Source organism: Maylandia zebra, linkage group LG13 (genome assembly GCF_041146795.1).
Source record: "Maylandia zebra isolate NMK-2024a linkage group LG13, Mzebra_GT3a, whole genome shotgun sequence".
NCBI lineage: Eukaryota > Metazoa > Chordata > Actinopteri > Cichliformes > Cichlidae > Maylandia > Maylandia zebra.
The window spans coordinates 27,958,375-27,976,530 of NC_135179.1; the positions used below are offsets into that span (position 1 = coordinate 27,958,375).

The 18,156-nt window shown below is 39.0% G+C and overlaps 1 protein-coding gene and 1 non-coding gene across 5 annotated transcripts in view; one reads left to right on the forward strand and one right to left on the reverse strand.

The window, feature by feature from the left end:
* The window catches only part of cfap46 (cilia and flagella associated protein 46), a 65,594-nt gene that overhangs the window by 37,847 nt on the left and 9,591 nt on the right, over positions 1-18,156 (forward strand). For 3 of the 4 annotated variants that reach the window (XM_023155618.3, XM_014414364.3, XM_004554560.3), the window contains exons 36-50: positions 1,793-1,993; positions 2,081-2,187; positions 2,872-3,054; positions 4,266-4,404; positions 5,825-6,022; positions 7,953-8,141; positions 8,487-8,603; positions 10,724-10,903; positions 11,057-11,230; positions 13,192-13,289; positions 13,601-13,668; positions 14,935-15,101; positions 15,325-15,425; positions 15,748-15,818; positions 16,453-16,620. In XM_023155618.3, the coding sequence (XP_023011386.2) occupies positions 1,793-1,993; positions 2,081-2,187; positions 2,872-3,054; positions 4,266-4,404; positions 5,825-6,022; positions 7,953-8,141; positions 8,487-8,603; positions 10,724-10,903; positions 11,057-11,230; positions 13,192-13,289; positions 13,601-13,668; positions 14,935-15,101; positions 15,325-15,425; positions 15,748-15,818; positions 16,453-16,620 (2,161 nt within the window). Of the gene's footprint in view, positions 1-1,792; positions 1,994-2,080; positions 2,188-2,871; positions 3,055-4,265; positions 4,405-5,824; positions 6,023-7,952; positions 8,142-8,486; positions 8,604-10,723; positions 10,904-11,056; positions 11,238-13,191; positions 13,290-13,600; positions 13,669-14,934; positions 15,102-15,324; positions 15,426-15,747; positions 15,819-16,452; positions 16,621-18,156 lie in introns of those variants that run through there. The other variant, XR_013101421.1, reaches the window with a different exon arrangement.
* Positions 1,451-1,544, reverse strand: trnai-uau (transfer RNA isoleucine (anticodon UAU)). Its single transcript has 2 exons — positions 1,507-1,544; positions 1,451-1,486 (listed from the first exon to the last, which is right to left on the reverse strand). It is a non-coding gene; the product is annotated as a tRNA-Ile (tRNA).

An 18,156-nucleotide genomic window follows, 5' to 3' on the forward strand; every position in this document is an offset into this window, starting at 1 on the left:
CAAACATATTGCTGATCTACTCTTTGTCGCCACTATCAGAAAGAACATTTATTCTAATAGACTCAACTATGACAAGAAAATACCCTCAACTAACACGAGACACAGTATTCAAGCTATGAAGTTACTTTACATCCAGGATATTCTAAGTAAAGTATTTCACTACCCATTACCCTGCAGCATAGCCTAATATGCACTGGCACAACAATAAAACTACAGGCTACATGCTAACATGCTGGCACAAATCCATAAACTACTAAGGAGGACATAGAGAGGATTTTCTTTTAGTATTGAAGTTGATAGCAGTGTTTTTGGAAACCAGGCTAAATAACACTTCACAGAAAAATGATATTGACGCAGCAATTCTGCTGTACTGCCAGGGGTTAGCATGGGCCACAGCAATCTGGAACAATGCTGAAGCATTTAATAATAGCTTTTAATAATAAGTTATATATAAGTTTAAAAAATTCGCTGATCACAGATTTTCATCTTCAGAGGTTATGTTTTTTCTCATTGTGAAAGACTTGAAAACCCAATTAAAGTATAATAGTTTGTATTAGTTAGAGGTTGCATAAGAATGCTTGGCAGATGAGTGCAGGCTAAACTGGATAGTTTTCAATCTTCTGATGAAGTTCACAGTAATGCACTATGCTGGACTAGTGCAGGGCAGACTGTGGTGTTCATGGTCAGTGTTGGGTTACATCAAGAGTAGCAGTCATCAGTTTAAACAGCTCTGTCTCCTTTTATTTTGTTAAATTCAGTTAAAAAACTGCTGCATCTCTAATGTTTAGAGCAGCAGCAGTAAAGATCAACTGATAACTCAAAGAAGACAAATTTACTGGAGCTCACGATACATATTTTCACAAGTTTTATTTCAAAGTGATTTTAGGTTTGGACATTAGGTTTCCCCAACCTTCTAAATCCCACTGTAACACCTGGTTATGGCCTGTTGTACATTACCTTTGGCTGCCTGACATTTATCTCTAATATCACATCGACCGGGATTCTTCACTGCTGTCTCTATCTTTTAATCCTGTCTTTGAAAGAGTCGATCCCTTGTTAGAAGCAGTGGGCTTCTAACTTTATCATTAGATATTTGTCCCCTCATAGTTATAGTTATAGACTGCTTCACTGTTTTTCCCCTCTTGCCTCAGAAACTGAAGGCAGCTGATGGCAACGTGAATGTTCTACTTCTTTGAGTTGCTCAATTTAGGAGTCACTACAGTGGACTCAATCTCACCCTATCCCTGGCATCTTTGTCTGTCACACTAACCCTCAGCATGTCGTCCTTCCTCTTCCCTGGTGGCTCCATCATCTTCTAATTCCGCCTTGCCTGGTCGCTGCATGTTAACTAAAGGCTTAGGATCTTTCACTTCTTCTTTTTTCCGGTGCTATCATCTCTCTACTTCACCCTCTGTTGCTTTGTATGGTTGACAACAGGAATTTAAAAGGGTGCTCCAGGTGAGGCTCGAACTCACAACCTCGGCATTGCTCTACAGCGTACTGTCATATAAGTACCGCGCGCTAACCGATTGCGCCACTGGAGCCTGTGCTATGTTGCAATTCAAGTATCATCTTAATTGTGTAACACGTAATAAGATTACTGAAATTTGCTGCAGAAAGATGTATTCTGATTACAGTTTGGAAATGATATGTGGTCTTTAACACTATACAAACTGAATTACAAAAATTATGATGATGTCTAGACTAGAATTACTTCAGAGCCAAATTGCATTTGGTTGCTTTGACTCTTCTATAATTGATTTAATTTCTGATTCAAACTGTTTCTGTTGAGGTGCTTGGAGACCAAAGTGTTATATCAAGAAGTTTGATCTATCTGGCCAGTTTGGCTTGTAAAGAGCAGAACTATGCCCAGGCTCTGACTCTGCTGGACAAAGCCCAAACCCTGGGTGGGGATGAGGACTTCTGGTACCAGCTTACCCTTACCAAAGTCACAGCTGTGGTAGGCCAGAGAGACAACGATTTTCAAACAAAGGTATCGAATTACAACCTTCTGATAAGTCTTTGCACAGTGTTGTGTTTGTAGAAATTTTCCCTCAAGGCTTTTTTTTTTCTTTTATAGGTTGATCAGACTATAAAACAAGGCTGTAGAGCTCTGAAGCTAGTACTTGAGCAGCGGGTAAACCAAGCCCCAGCGCTCACATTCTTGATCACCTCATTAGAGATGAGGTAAACATGAAGCTTTCTACTTAGATGTTAATAGTGTTTGGTTTTTCTTAGTTAAGCTGACTATATTATAAATGTTTGTTGTTTTCTTAAGATTTGTTTTCATTTCTGAACTTTACTTTTGATCTTAAGTGAAAATGAAACACTCACACTCAATGAATATTTTAGATCAATTTTATATTTAACCACAGTTGAATATTTTTATAAATATCTTATACAGATTTGAATAGTGCTAAGCATTAAAGAAGTGATTTGAGTACTCAGAGTAGAAAAGCACTATATAATTAACAGTTTATTTACCATTTATCTACCATTTGCAGATATATCTGGAACACACTGATGCTTTGTCCCAAACAACTATTGTATTGTTTTAAGTCTAAGGTTTATTTAGCTGTATAATATATATTGTATTTTTAAGTACTGTTTAAGCCATTTACAGAATGTCGCAATGTGCCTTCACTACAGACTTTGGCTTAAACTTTAAGAAATAAGATCTACTTTGCATGTTGGAAACTATTCTAGTTGCTTTACATGATGTGCATTCAGTGTAATTCATTTGAACATCTGTTTCAAATTATGTTATAAATGTTTAAAGAAACTGACAACACTGATTATGTAGCAATGTCTACATCAATTATGTATTTGATGTAATCTTTATCTAACTCAGTGTGATGTGTTGCTTTTCAGAGGAGCCTTGGAATGTATACGTGCCATTGGTAGTGGGGAACCTATGGAGACACTCCACACTGAGGCTTTCCAGAGGCTAATGACTGCCTGTGATACACTCAGAGAGAGCGCCAGTGGCTTTACTAAACTCGGCTATAGACAACAGGCAGCAGAGGCACATGGAGAATGTGCGCATGGTTTGAGGTTAGTCAACAGTTACACCAGGCCTAAATTGAACAGTATTTAAAATTGGAACAGTTTTAAACCATGCTATGTGCAGTATGGAAGTGCAGTTTTCACTACAGCAAATTAAAGTGTAACTCTGTTTCCCCGTGCTTGTTTTCATTCAGTCTTGTTTTCTCACACAGACAAACTTTTGCCCAAATCCAGCTGGTACACTCTCTCCCTGCGCACACTCAAATAGTTTTCTACTTGGGTACTGTTCAAAACTTTGTCTTTCTAAAAATCCAAAACAAAAGAAAAGAATTTGGTGGTGACAATGCAGTACAGTGGTGTAATCGTTAGCACTGTGACTAACAATCAAGAAGGTTCTGAGTTCAGCTCCACCATCAAGTCTGATTTGGAGTTTGCATGTTTTCTCTGGGTACTCTAGCTTCTTCCTACATGTCCAAAGACATGTGGTTAAGTGATGATTCAAAATTGCCTATGTGAATTTCAGCCCTATGACAGACTGGTGACTTGTCCAGGGTGTACCTTACCTCTTGCCCTGTAATAACTGGGATAGGCTCCAGCTCCCCCCCTCCACGACCCTGATAAGTGGATGGATGGACTTTAATGTTTTAAATTTTTGATAAAAAATATTTATAGTTTTGAAGGTTATAAGAATAACAAACAATAAAGAAGAAAATAATCATAAGAAGTGTATCATAAAATGGAATCACGTGAGGCCCATTATTGTTGGACCATTTTTTGTAGTTTTGCCTCTGTACACTGCTGCAGTGTATTTTAAATCAAACTACAAAGATGTGATTGAAATGGGGACTTTCAGCTTTAATTCAAGTAATGCTTGTGGGTTCTAGACTTCAGTCACTGACTTCATCCAAGTATTTTCATCCAAGTATTAAATACAAACCAACAAACAGAGGCTAAACAAAAACTGTCTTTATTCAACAAATGAAATGCTCTAACTGTAGGTGCATTTTCCATCCATTAGAGTGTACAATGCTGCAGCTGCTGATTGGTAGTTAAAGTTTATGTTGAAAAAAGCATACACCCGAATTTGTTTTATTTAAGAAGCCCTTCAGGAGCTGCAAGTGTGATCCCACACAGAGTTAGACTCATTACCGAGTGGGAGGATGTAGGGGACAGATTGGAATTACACCTTTTTTTTCTGTCTTGGTGTGCTTTTTATCTTCTACTATCATTCGTTTTTTATCCTATTACAACTATTACAGAATCCTAGCCAATCATACTACGGAAAGAGAGTCGAAACAGAGCTTCCTGATGAATGGGCTCTCTCAGCTGCAGCTTGCTGTCACGGTGCAGGAACATGCAGTACAGAATGCTGAGAGTCTGCTCCCCCCACAGGAAGAGGTAAATCTGTCATCTGTCATTGTCATGATGTTTTCTGCAAAAAACATTGTGAGCTTTTTAATCTCTTACATGTTCTTAGAAACTTCTTTTCCTATCTGTGCTTTCAGCCAGTCACAGAAAGTCTGCTCATGTTTGAAGCAGCAGAAAATAAGGCTGAAAAAGGACTTTGAGCAGCTGTGATAGTACATTTGTTTGGTTATAACAGTCAGAGTTTAACAGCCAAGCACTCTGGCTGAGATTGTTGTGCAGATGGTGAAGTTCTTTCAATTTTTGTTTTTATTTAGAGAAGTTTTGAGCTTATTTGGAATGAGGAAGGGAATTTACTCTGGAACATCTAAGTAACAGGCTTTGTTTGTGCTCTTTGCTTGACCGAATCACAATAAAGCTTGTATTACTGTGTCACTGTCATATTCTGGGCTTCCTTGTTGTATGATAGCTAATTATTAGTGTATCTATGTTTTCTTTATATACCTCCATATTCATTCATGTAAATCTTCTTAAGTAGTTCACAGTTAAACATAATCATTTTTTAACCTGCTACTGGGCCTCAGTGTAGCCCTCACACTCTCATACAGATGAAGTTATATGAGGGCTTCAGGGGCAGAGATGAACTGGCATAACGATGGATGCAGCTCTGATAGAATCACAAAAGAGAGATCGATCCAACAGTTCCCACACCTGCCACAAATCCTTGTTCAATTCGTTTTTTGATTAAATCTGCTATGGATGTTTGACTTAGCTGTTGGAGGCTGAAAGCTATGCCGTAGCACTGTGCTTTCAGTAGGTGGTGCTGCTGCCCAATACTGGATGAGTTTTGCCACCCTACATTGAAAATAGTTGTAACCTCTGAAGTCATGCTCATTTATTCATATTTATAATCTGGGTACACCCGTTTTTTAATTCTGTGCTATTTAAATCTGGGTTTTCACCTTCAAACTGCTGCCCGAGTTTCTTGATATCCACATCTCAGAATATCTGATCCAACTTTGTATCTAGGATCTTCTCTGAACTCATCAGCACAGCCCACTCGTATACCCAAACAGACCAGAGAGAATATTTGTCAGCTGATACGTGGAAATGAAACACTAATTGCATTAAGGCTAATTTACATCATGGAGCCCTTCTCTAAAAAGCTGTCATCTATTTAACACTGTCTGTCAAGCTGGATTTAAGAAGTTAGTGTTCTTGTGTGAACACAGCATGTGATGTCACTAGGTTGTTTGGAGTTTTATCTTAAAAACCATAGACTGCCCACTTACGCTTACTATAACACTTTCTTGAAGTATAACATTTCTTGAGTTCTGCCTCATACACAACAACATATGAAGAATATGTTTGTGTATGTTAGAGTTCTGTTATAATCTGCTTCTTGTATTTGTATCATGTGTATTTACACTGGTGCTGTTTTCATCCCTGCCAGAGACATGGACTGTCACTGGCAGCCGCGCGGAGGCTGCTTGGCCTGCGGCTGGCCCTGGTTGAATTCTGCCTGTCCATGCTAGAGGAGCGCTGTGCCGAGGAGACGCTGCAGGCTTTGGCCTGCGAGAAGATGACCTTAGCTGAAATAGCACTGGAGGAATATTCACGCTGCACACCTGAGCCTAACTCCAAAGAAGAGGTTAGACTGCAAACACTTTGACATCGTGGTACAAATGTGAGATCTTTTTGTTGGATTCAGATGTAGTCGATCATGCCTAGCACAACACAGACCCCTCATTTGACATGAGTTGATATGATACATTTTTAGATTCTGCTATACACCGGCGTTCTGCATTCTACACATTTGAATTATTATTATAGCTTTATTTTATTCCTTCTTTTTTTTTTTTTTTTTTTTACAATATAATAATACAAAACAGTAGACTCACAGTCATGTAGGAATCTTAGCCTCAGTTATAATAATAAACCTTTACAGGATGGTTATGTTAAAACTTTTTTTTACAAACTAACAAAGATAACAACTGGAAACATTTCCTGTAGATTTTTATTTATTTAAATGTGTATTCTTTCAATGTTATTTAATCTAAAAGTATTTGGGCACAAATACTTTCCATGCCCAGTGGAACATTATCAGTCAGTTGATTGGCCTCCCCAGAGCCCAGACTTCAAAATTATTTTTGAAGCAGTGTGGGATTATCTCGACAGAGAACAGAACAAGAAGCAGACAACATCCAAAGAAGAGCTTTGAATGTCCTTCAGGAAGCCTGGAGAACTATTGCTTAAGACTATTTAAAGAAATGACAGGAACGCTGCCAAAGAGATTTCAGGCTAAGTTTAAAAATGAAGGTGGTCATACCAAATATTCACAAGCTCATTACAGGATTTCCATGTATGTTTGCATGTATCTGTAACAAAGCACAACAAAACAAGGCTTGACTTAAAACTTTGCCACCATACTGCAGTTTAGCTGAAATGATCTTTTCTAAGAAAATACTCTTAGAATCTAAAACATATTTTAAGGATAGAAAATAAACCAGCTATTAAATAAATGAAAAACACCCCATCCTCCTATAAACCCTTAGTTCATTTGTCATGTTTCCTATGTACAGTTTTTAAGACAGTTGATTATGTCCAAGATCCATTTTTTCCTAATGTTTCCTTAAAATTTAGTTCAGAGGTGTGTGCAGGTTAGCTGCCACTTGGGGGTGCTAACATGCAAAGTACTAGGAGCCATCGTGTGTGCACTGTTATGAGAGTCGTCTGTGGGATTTCTAGTAATGCAATGTGCAAGAGATGTTTGAATAGCTGCCAGCGTTCATGGGCTGGTATGCACTTACTCCTCTCTGCTGTAGAATGCTCCTCAGGTGAGAGAGAGCCTCATATTGCACTCAGTACTAGCATGTATTTCTTCTGTTAAGATCCACATTTACAAAGGCTGCTCTTAGCCTCAACTCTGTTGACAACTACTTTAGAGTTGTATCCATTCTCAGTGTCCTGTCTGACAGTTGATGCATGCTTGGAAAGTCCAATAAGACGTTAGCAACTGCATCATCCAGAAGTCTGAAGTGGAAATTATTAATTTAATATCGATCATTTAAATTATGAGTCTGAGAGCTCGCAGTTCTACTAGCATGACAAATACTATCAATCTTTGCCCTTCTATCAGACAGTGTGTGTTATTTTTGTAAAATCCCAGTTCTTTGTTTCCGATCTTTCTGTCTTATCTTCTTTTGCTTTTCTCTTCATCACTTTCTCCACATATAGGAAATTATTTTTTGAGAAATACACACATTTTGTAGCTAGAGTACTTCATGTTGCCTCCACACAGGCCGATTCTGCCTCTTCTTAGCGGCTTTCATAAAATCTTTTCCCATTACAAGAGAAAAGCAGATCAACTCAAATTTGATCAGCTAAAAACAGATCAAACCTGGGCTTGCATTTGCTTCCAAAGCAAATTTCTCTACAGCCAACTCCCAAACATCAATGAATGAATGTATCCAATCAAATTTAGAGTCTGTGAATTCAGCTAGTTGTTTGTCAGTGCAAGTAAGCACTTTGTTTGTGATCCATCTCCTCATCTGACCTTAATTTTGTTGTGTCTTGTCCAGGAATGGATGAGTGTGGGAACAACCTTGGGGCAGATTGCTCTAGGCCAGCTGGCTGCAGTCAGCTCTCAGTCCCTGGACAGTATGGAGACCAGAGCTCACTGCATGAGCCTATTGGGAAAGTACATGAGACTGCTGGCTGTGCAGGAGGATCCCATTTATCTGTGTTCTCTGTGGGACACACATAAGCAGGTGCATAACCCAAAAGTTCAGCTATAGCTTTACAGGTAATGTATATGTCTGCAGCCCTATGGGCCATAGAAAGGAAAACTGTAGAAACTTTATCATTCATATAATTTCTCTTTATCTGTGGAAGTCAGAAATCTTGGAGAACAATCAGGCCTTTTTGGATGCAGGCCCAGATACACACATGCATGCACCGGTGCACAGATGACCTAACACGGGGTTACAAGCTTATAGTGATTAGAGAGATGGATATTCTTTTACATAATTTAAGACAGAGAAGCTTAGAACTTCAAGGTTTGTGATCATGATGCGATTTTATACTAATCATGATCTTGAAACAACTTTGTGCAGAAGGAAGCCTGGGCCGGTTCTAAAGCCGTTTCCACAGAGGAAGGGGATTCACAGAAAGACAGAGGATCGAGCAGAAAAAAGCTGCGAACGACCTCTGCCAAAAGTTCTGAGCTGCAGGTACATACCCTCTGACAAGTGATCCCTGCACCCTAGACTCATCTCTAATCTGTGGTTTTATATTAAGGTTTTCCCCACTTCTCAAATCCCTCGGAGGGAACTTTCCAGGCATCCTGCATAGTTCTCATATTGAAAGTGAGCACAGAAAGATCTCCTGTAAACATCAAACTTGCAGAAGAAAAAAGGAGAGGAAGTGTATTATTTATGTGGCAACATTTTGGAATGTTAAGTAAGATTCGGTTTTGACGTGCCTGTCTGCTTTGAGATTAATGATATTGTCACGAAATGTATTATTCCTAAAATCCCGGCGCCATTTGAATTTTATCAAAATGAGATAATCACCTGCACAGACAGCTTTAACCAGTTTCTCTATTATGCAGTTTTATTTGGGGAGGTTGGGGACTGTGCTTTGCCTGTTAAGCTAATTCTCTGTTAGAGAGCATGGTGGGGTAAGATGAGGTTTTTTGTTGTTGTTGTTGTTGTTCCTTCTTTTGACTTGCTTAAGTTTACTTAATAACACTTGTAGTTAAAGAAATATGAGGAATTAAAGCACCATTTAGGACTGTTATCTATTAACTGAAACCTTATGAAATAAGTAGTGTTCACAGAAGTGATCATCGTGGTCTACATGCTCCACACCCTATGTAAAGATAGATCAAGATGCTGTTATTGTTGCTGTACGTATGCTTTGTACAGTGAAACTGGAACATGTAAGAGCATGTAAGCATGTAGAAAGTATTTATTATTTACATAATATCTTTAAAATGAGCCATCGGAGAAACCACTTGCAAACTATTTTATAGACCAGATTTTAAAGCGCATCCTTAAATATTATTATTCATAATTAAACCCTTAATATTGCTGAGTTCTTGGGGGGCAGAAAATACATTTAACACCAAATCTGTTTACACTTATTGTAAAAATGTTGAACTCTTTATTCTCTGCAATGATTTGCTTTTTACTTTAGATGTCAACAGTATTTTTGGCATCTAGATAACTGTTTACCTGATAAACGTCACCTCCAATGTAGTATAAATACAGAAATACCTGCACATCATATTCAAATGGATTATGCTCCACATGCTGACAGGAAAAACTATGATTTGAAATTTCTGACAAATTGCATTCCACTGTCTGTGTTCTAAGGAAAAAAGCGGTCGAACCCTTGACGTAAAAAGCCTTGAGCTCGTTTTGCTCCACAACCACTGTTTTGGAAAAAGTGCTCGCTTTAACAAATCACACTTACACTGTTGCCAATGTAGTTACACATTTCTACACACCTGTGATATAGCATTATAACCCTAGGAAAATACCTTTTTACATAAAACATATATTGTCTGTGAAGCCAAAAAAAGTTTCCAAAGGCAAGAAACTTGTAACGTGGGGTGAGGCTGTCAGAGCTGGCAACTTGGTGTATCATTTTTAGCTGGCTGAAAACATCAGGTGTGTGTGCGTCTCCTCGTTCTCCTCCTGTTCTCTGTTGTGTGTTTTTCACGGTGAAAACAGACACACATGAAGCGAACTTGAGCAGACACAAGTGAGGTACAGTGAAGATTGCATTACCTTAGTTGACAACAACATGTTAAGTTACTCTAACTTAAATACTGCATGTGCAAAAAAGCTTTGACAGTTGTGTTTAGTTTTAACTGCTAGCACATAGGTATGTTCCAGTGTGCTCTGGACACAGTGTATTTTTTCATTGTTTCTGTGACTTTATCGCTCCCTTGACGTGCTGGAACAGCCTCCTTCTCTGTGTGACAGGACCTTTAGATTTACATATTACTCACTGGATTTTCATATCTCGTCTAAAACACTTACACCATATAGCAAGAACTTAACTGTGAGTGTATGGGGTTCACTGATACAGAGCAACTACAGGGATGCTATGTAGACAAGCAACAGAGGGGTGAGGCAGAGACTAATTTGCATATGTATACAATCACAGTTGTAGAATTTGATTTTAAGCCATATGCAGGGGTAACTTTCATTAAAGAGAAGTATACATTTTTGTTACTTTGGCTCCAGAAGTCCTATTTTAACATGCATGTAAACATATATTTACAACTGCATGACCATGATGTGTACATGTGTGCTTCTTATGTTTCTTTATTCTGCTACAGAAAAGCCAGAAAGCTCAGCAACTGTTGGCACAAGCCAGCAAAGCACTGGCTGAGTCCATCAGCCTATGTCTCCAACACAATTTATCCTCCTCCATCTTGGCCGGTGCATCTCTGAACATGTTGGAGTGTCATGGCCAGTCTGACCCTGCAGTGGCAGGTCAATATCTTGCCCTGCTTCAGGTACATGCAAAACACATTCCTATTGTGTTTTGCAAAGATGATGTGTGTGTGCTCAGATTTTGTCTTTGCTTGCTTATGATGTTCTTTAAGAACACTTATGGTAATTTCTTAAGATTAACCGCTCTTTCGTCCACCCGTCTCCTTTATTCCCAGAGCTGCCGCACTGTTGCTGTGATGGCTGAGGTCCTAAATTCTGCTTGTGCCGACACCAGTGCATCCCAGCTCTCAGCTCTGCTCAGCATCCGCAGGAATCTGCTTCTTTCTCTCGAGGAGAGACCCAGCAGCATGATAAGGGAAGTGGAGGACTCCCTTAGCAGCCTCTCCAAGGTAGCAGGTCACCAAACACCCATGCTCATGATTTATGGATTCTGTCATACCCAGCTCAGTAAATTCCCTTGATGGGGAGCATAATAGTGGTGCTGTTATGCCCTTTGCTTCAATTGCACTGTAGGGTTCCAAAGTCACACAGAGCAGTGGAGCTGGAAACATTTTTTGGGGCTTTAAAGGGTTTTATGTCAAAGCAGCAAGTCCAGTGTCTGACGTCTCTGTAGTATTTGCAGCCCTGTGAGCATTCTGGGCAGCCAACAAATTTTATCAGAAACAGTTCAATGTTTTGATATTGGCTATAAAATGAAATGAAAGAGTTAAACAGCTGTTTATAGCTTTAGAAAACTGCTGCTGAGACCTCCTAAACATATGCATTGAAAAACTGATGACAGACAGGCATTGACACAAAGGAGAATAAAGGAGAATATTAAAGGAGAATATTTAAATCAGCATTTATGGACGAGAAGAATATTTAGGAAACGGTAATAGGAATGAGAGAATTTGTAATTTCTGTCATTTGTAATGTCAGAGAAAGATGTTGTTTTCAGAACATACCAATTTGCCTACTGAACCAGTTGTTTCCCGGCTGTATCCTTCCAGGGGTAGCCTCTAGGGTAGAGTCTTGATGGAGGGTTGTGGGTCTCGTAGGTCACAGCGGGTAGAGCCATTCATCTGGCTCTGCTCGCTGTACTGCGCAGCGACCTGCCCCTCTACACTATAGTCATTAAGGTTCACAACATCATCAAACACATAGGGCTTTGGGGGACAGGTGGGCTAACCAGCAGTTGGTGGGTGGGGCTGCTGTATTGGCCCCATTCACCCCTTCACTGCTATCTGCCCCTCAATTTTGATATTAAGGCTCTCCCAGGTACTGGGTTATTCTTGGGTCCCTGGAGCCCTGGGATGCTGATCCCGGCTCGCACCAGCCTCTAGTGGGGTTGGCTGCCCATCGCCCCTGGTCATCTGGGACTCCCACCCAATAGAGTCCCAGATGACCATGTGCGCCCCAACGGTCTCTCTCATTCTCTCTCTCACACTCAAACCACAAGAAGATTGATTTATGTACCTGTGCATTTTCGAATGTTTATGTTCCCAGTGTTGTAAGTTTGTTTTTCTTACAGGTGCAGCAGTTGGCAATACATTGTGCATTTCTATTTGTATTTTATCATTTTATTACATCTTCCCCAACCATTGCCATTCCAAGGAAGGCACTGATGTACATCCATACCATCAGAGACGCAGGCTTTTAAACAGAGACCTGAAAACAAGTTCTCAATTCTTTAGTCCAGAGCACATGGCGTTCATGTTTTCCAAAAAAGGCTTAAACAGCTTAATCCATTTTAAATGTATGGAAGAGGATTAGGGCCACTGGGGGAAAAAAAGTGGGCACGTCTTTTTTTTTCTTCTTTTTCAAAATTCTGAGATTAAAGTCGGAATTCTGAGATAAAGTCACAATTCTGACGTTTTTCTCAGAATTGTGACTTTATCTCAGAATTCTGAGAAAAAAGTCAGAATTCTGTGATTAAAGTCACAATTCTGAGATTTAAGTCACAATTCTGACTTTTTTCTCAGAATTCTGACTTTTTCATCAGAATTATTTTTTTCTCAGAATTCTGACTTTAATCTCAGAATTCTAACCTAATTATTTATAAAATGTGCCTCCAGCTGTTTCTTTTTTGTGTCATTCACTTTTGCAGCTTTTTGTTGCCCCTCTCCCGAGTTGTCAGATGTATTGCTGTCATCACATTCAAAATGAACTATGATTTTTAACACAATCTTAAAATGTCTCAGTTTGGACATTTTGATATCTAAATGTTACAGTGTTCCAACTTTTTTGGGATTGGGGTTGTGGAATTCAAATGAGAATTTTGCTCAGTAAGATCTTTCATTTGAGAGAGAGAAACAAAAAGCAGTTGCTATGACTATATATACATTTGTGATCTTTACTATCTGATTTGCAGACCTTCAGCCACCTGACAATCATCCCCAACCACCCGAGCATTCTGGGAGAACTCCCCCCCACTCTTAAGATCTTGCTGCTTCAGCACTCTGAAGATTGGTACTTTATGTTTTTTCATTTTCCATTTTATATCTTTGTTGTCTCTTTTGTGTAACTTTTGTCCCCTATCTCAATAGTATTAAAGCAACTGAGTGAATAATCACAGGTCACAAGTCACACTAGTTGTAGTCCTGTTTGGAGGAGCTGAATGAGCCCAATGATTCATGTTGAGAGTAGCATTTAACGTGACTAGAGAATTCTATGTTCTTTTCAATTAAGTATGTTCTAAGTAAAGGTGATGCACCACATATTTTAAGGGTTTATAGTTAAAGAGTAGAAATTATTTTCCTTTTTGTGTTGTTTTTTTTTAGGTCACAACTCTATGGTGGTTTCTATGAGGCAACTAAAGCTCAGAAGGGAAGGACACCACAAGTTACAGGTGTGATACATATTTTTAAACTAATACTGTTGAGATAGATCTTTAGGTGGGCACTGTGTCTAAGCCAAAAAACTAAGCCAAAATGCAGAAGCAGTGTATAAAAAACAAATTTAAATACATTCACTGCTTCCATATGAATTTAGACGGTAAGTAACAGCTAGGTACTGCTAATCAAATGCTGTTGATTCTAGAGTCAAATATGAGGCAATCTATTCGAGAACCAGAGCTTGACCCACATTGGGTCAAGCAACAGGACATGATCCCAAGTACAGCAGCAAATCTACAACAGGATGGCTGAAAAAGAAAAGAACCAGTGTGTTGTAATGGTTCTGTCAAATTCAGATTTTGACATGGCTAAAATGATGTAGCGGGACCTTAAGGCAGTTGTGCATAAAGGAATCCCCACAAACATCAATGAACTGAAGGAATGTCACAAAGAAGAGCCTCAGACTTTCTCCACAATAATGTGAGAGCATGATAATTATACAGAAAGCAATTACATGGTTCTAGAAGCTAGAATGGTGTATTTAGTTTTTCACACATTGCTTCTGCATTTTGCTTTACTTTTTTGTGACATTTCATATGTTGTTGTTGGCCTAAGGTTGCATTAACCAAATTTTATGAGCTGCTATGGGAAACAGATGATATTTTATTACACCCTAATATATAAAAACTTAGAAATGAAAGAATGTGTACTTTCTTTTTCTCTGTATCTTTACACTGCATCTGATTTGCATCTGCATCTGAGGAATGTGGTCTTTATCTCACACATGCATCATTGTTGTCTGCATTTATACATAACAAGGCGAATTTAATATTCCCACGTAACATTTGTCTGAAAGGCAAATGAAAAGTTCAGATTCAATGAGAACAAAAAGAGGGGATAAAATCAAGAAGAGTGTGTGTGTGTGTGTGTGTGGTGGTGGTGGTGGTGGTGGGGGGGGGGCATGAAACACCAGCTTTCATAAGTCATAATAAGTTCATAAGTCGTGATATTAGCATATAGCTTTACTTACTTTACTCATGACCTTTTCTTGGATTTGATTGACATAAGAAGTGGTAAGAGTGGTGCAAAGGGCTGGATGCACTGCCTGAGAATGTGAGAAAATTCATTAAACAACAAGCAGTGAGGAAAAGAAAAGGATAGATGAAAAGACCAAGAAGAGGAGGGTGTGGGAGATGCTCACGGGGACCAATTACAAAGCCAGTAAGTACTCAGCGTCTGTGAGTATGCATGTCTGATTGTGTGTCATTCTGTGGTTCCAGGTAGCTTGACGTGCTCTGGGATGGCCAAGGTTTCAGTCTGCCCGCAGGCTCTACTGGCACTGAGGGAACAGACTCGGGCTTTTTGCCAGGAGACAAGACATGCCCTCCTCAATAAAGACTCTTTGCGCAGCGTTGAGGACAGGCTGGAGGCCTCTGAGGAGTATCAGGTTTTTCTCCATGTCTGTCCTGTTAAAGCCACGACTTGCCTTTCACTCTATTACTCGACGAATGCACTCACTACGCTGCACTTAATTTTACGTCATGTCTATTTCTTACTTACTGGGAAAACTTTTATTCCCAAGCAACATCTAACTGAAAGAAATGTACGTGTGAAACTGATCAGTGGTCTAAAACCCCTCACCCTGCTTTCTCTCTTGTTTCTCTATACAGAAACTATCAGGAGAGTTAGCATGTCGTTTCAGAGAACTTGTAAAAGACATGGAAGAATATTTAAATCCACTCCTCAAACAGTTTGACTTCTCTTGCTTAAGGTGAATATGTCAGACACTTTAATTCCTAACAACTACATATTCCCTACATGTTTTTTTTTAACCCAGGGAAGGAGGCTTTAACACTTTTTTAATGCTCAGAAATCTGAACTCAATTATAAAAGGAGCTATTGAATGGAGTGTTTGAATGGTGTACAATTCAAGTGTATGTGAATCTTTTGTATTGTTTATGCCATGGTTTATGTACACAGGGTTTTAGTTATGGAACAAATGTCTGACCAATTCTGATAATATGAATGGTTTATACTTTAAATGCCTCTACATAAGTGTAGTTTTGCTGATCCTCACCTGGTCTTATCTTCAGGCCAGATGCTGCATCTCTGCCAACCCCTGAAATGGCCAAAACCAAAGATAAAGAAGAGAAAGAGAGCTCAGGTAAAGGAGCAGTGAGCTGTTGAACATACGCTTGCCTGTGTCTCTGACAGCCTAAGGTTGTTATGGTTATTTTTGCATCGAATAAGGATTTTAAAAAGCATTAAATTGTCATAAATCCAGATTGAATGGGTTGTAATTACCTTTAGTCATGTCATAGGAAGAATATTCAAAGCATGACACCAATTTTACCTCCTCTGCACATTTAGAGTATGCAAAGTGACTGAAGCCTATGCCTTTTTTAAAAGCATAAAGATCCATATTGTTTAAGGCTATTAATGTGGCTAGGTTGCAGTACACTCATGGGAATCCCGATGATTAGGAAAGAAAGAGGAATGCAGCCTTACTAGCCAGCCTGCAAACTGTGCTGTTTGTTGAAGGCATGATTCCTCTGTATCATATGAACCATTATTCCAAAATTTGGTGGGATTTTTCTACTGCACATTGTTGGAATTATCAAGCCATCTACAGTTTTCTTTTTAAATACTTTTAGTTCTGCACATATGGTTAAAAACTGTACAGGTTGATGCCTTATAATGTCTGTACAGTTGGGAGTATATTGCTCTATGACATTTACACTGTCACAAAATATGTGATGCATGTGAAACTTGTACTTTTATGTATATGATATATACAGTTAAAATGCCAACTGAACCAGGGGAGTATGTGGTGGTACTGGCAGACAAGAGGTTGCTGGAGCTGCCTCTGGAATCCATGTCTATCCTGAAAGAAGATAGCCTGAGTTCTGTGACTCGGGACTTTTCCCTTCAGCTTTTTTACAGTCGCCTAAAGAGAAAAGAAAAAGGTAATACATTCACACATGTATATACTCTAAAATATTTGTAAGCACGAACTAAATCTCTTACCCTTTCCAAGGGACCTGCAACTTTAAGACCAGTAGCCATGTGAAAATTGATTGTATTTATATGTAGCCCAATAAAGAATTTATATCTGACATTTATAGACTACAGCTAAATATTTGCAATACTCCAGCCATTCAATGTGACTGTGAGGCATTGCTAAACCATGGACCTTAATTTAAATTAATGGACTATTAAAAAGGTCCTAAGTTTGACTTTGTTATAGTCGAGGACACAAACACCCCACACACACACTCAAACACACTCACGCACACACACATTCATATATATTTGAAGCGGAGGTCTATAAATGAAGGAAGCCCTTTCTGGGTTGCCTAAACCCACCCATACATAGGTGTACGATCGGACCTTTGCCTCACATCACATAATTCCTCGTTATCTGAGTGAAAAATAGCTTACATTTGCAGAGGTATCTTGACATCAGGATGTAGACTGCAAGCAGCCATCCATAGAAATCTGTTCAGGAGAGAAAGGTCATTTCACATCTTGCTGTCATGCAGAATTTCATGAAGACGTCTGTGAAGTGAACACCACAACCTTTTTTTTTTTCTTTTTTTAAATAGATGTCCATTAACTGTGTCTCCTGCTTGTAATCAGCAGACACAGTCAATGGTCCACAATGGTCCGCAAAAAGGCACCACGTCAAGTTTTTCGTAAACTGTTGCACACTTACTGTCTTGACTTGCTCAGCGTGCCAGAAGATGAACTGATTGCAGGGTTTAGAGGCAGAAAAAAGAAAGAACCTTAACCGAAACTGACACACTGTCGTTTTTTTCTCTTTCGCCCTTCGAAATTGTATCCACATTTATTAAGGATAGGTTTTTGTTTCAGATAAATCAACCAACATGGCTGCAAAGCTATAAGGCAAATAAATGAAGCCTAGGACAGTATTCACATTGTGTTTTTATTTTTGATACAGTAAAAACAGAAACAAATGAGCATCATTTTAATCAACTTTATTACACATATCGTGCCCGGTCCAGTTGTTTCCTTTCTCTTTTTTGGGGGGTTGATGGTGTTTCAGTGCTTTACTATTTTGGAAAGGAATAGGTGAATAGAAAGGAGGTAAAAAGAGCACTGAATGGGATCCTGCAGACATCTGTACCTTTTTAAAGGTTGAATCATTTGCATCGTTTGAGTCACTGTTCAAAGGTTACTGTTAAACTACTATTTATGTATGTGTGTGTCTGTGTATCCCTTGAGACTTGTATGCCACAGATGGGAAAATATTACAACAAGCTTTTCTTAATACATCTTTTGATGTCTGGATCAAACACACGGGTGACGATCAGACCACAGAAAAAATTAGTGTTTGCTTTTTTTCCCCCAGACCATGATTACCATAATTTTGACATCTACAGTTTACCATTGTGTCAAGAAGATGTAGCGCCTGAAACCACTTTGCATGAAGTACACACAGGACAAATTAGCACAAACTATAAAAAGATTGCCCTCAGGGG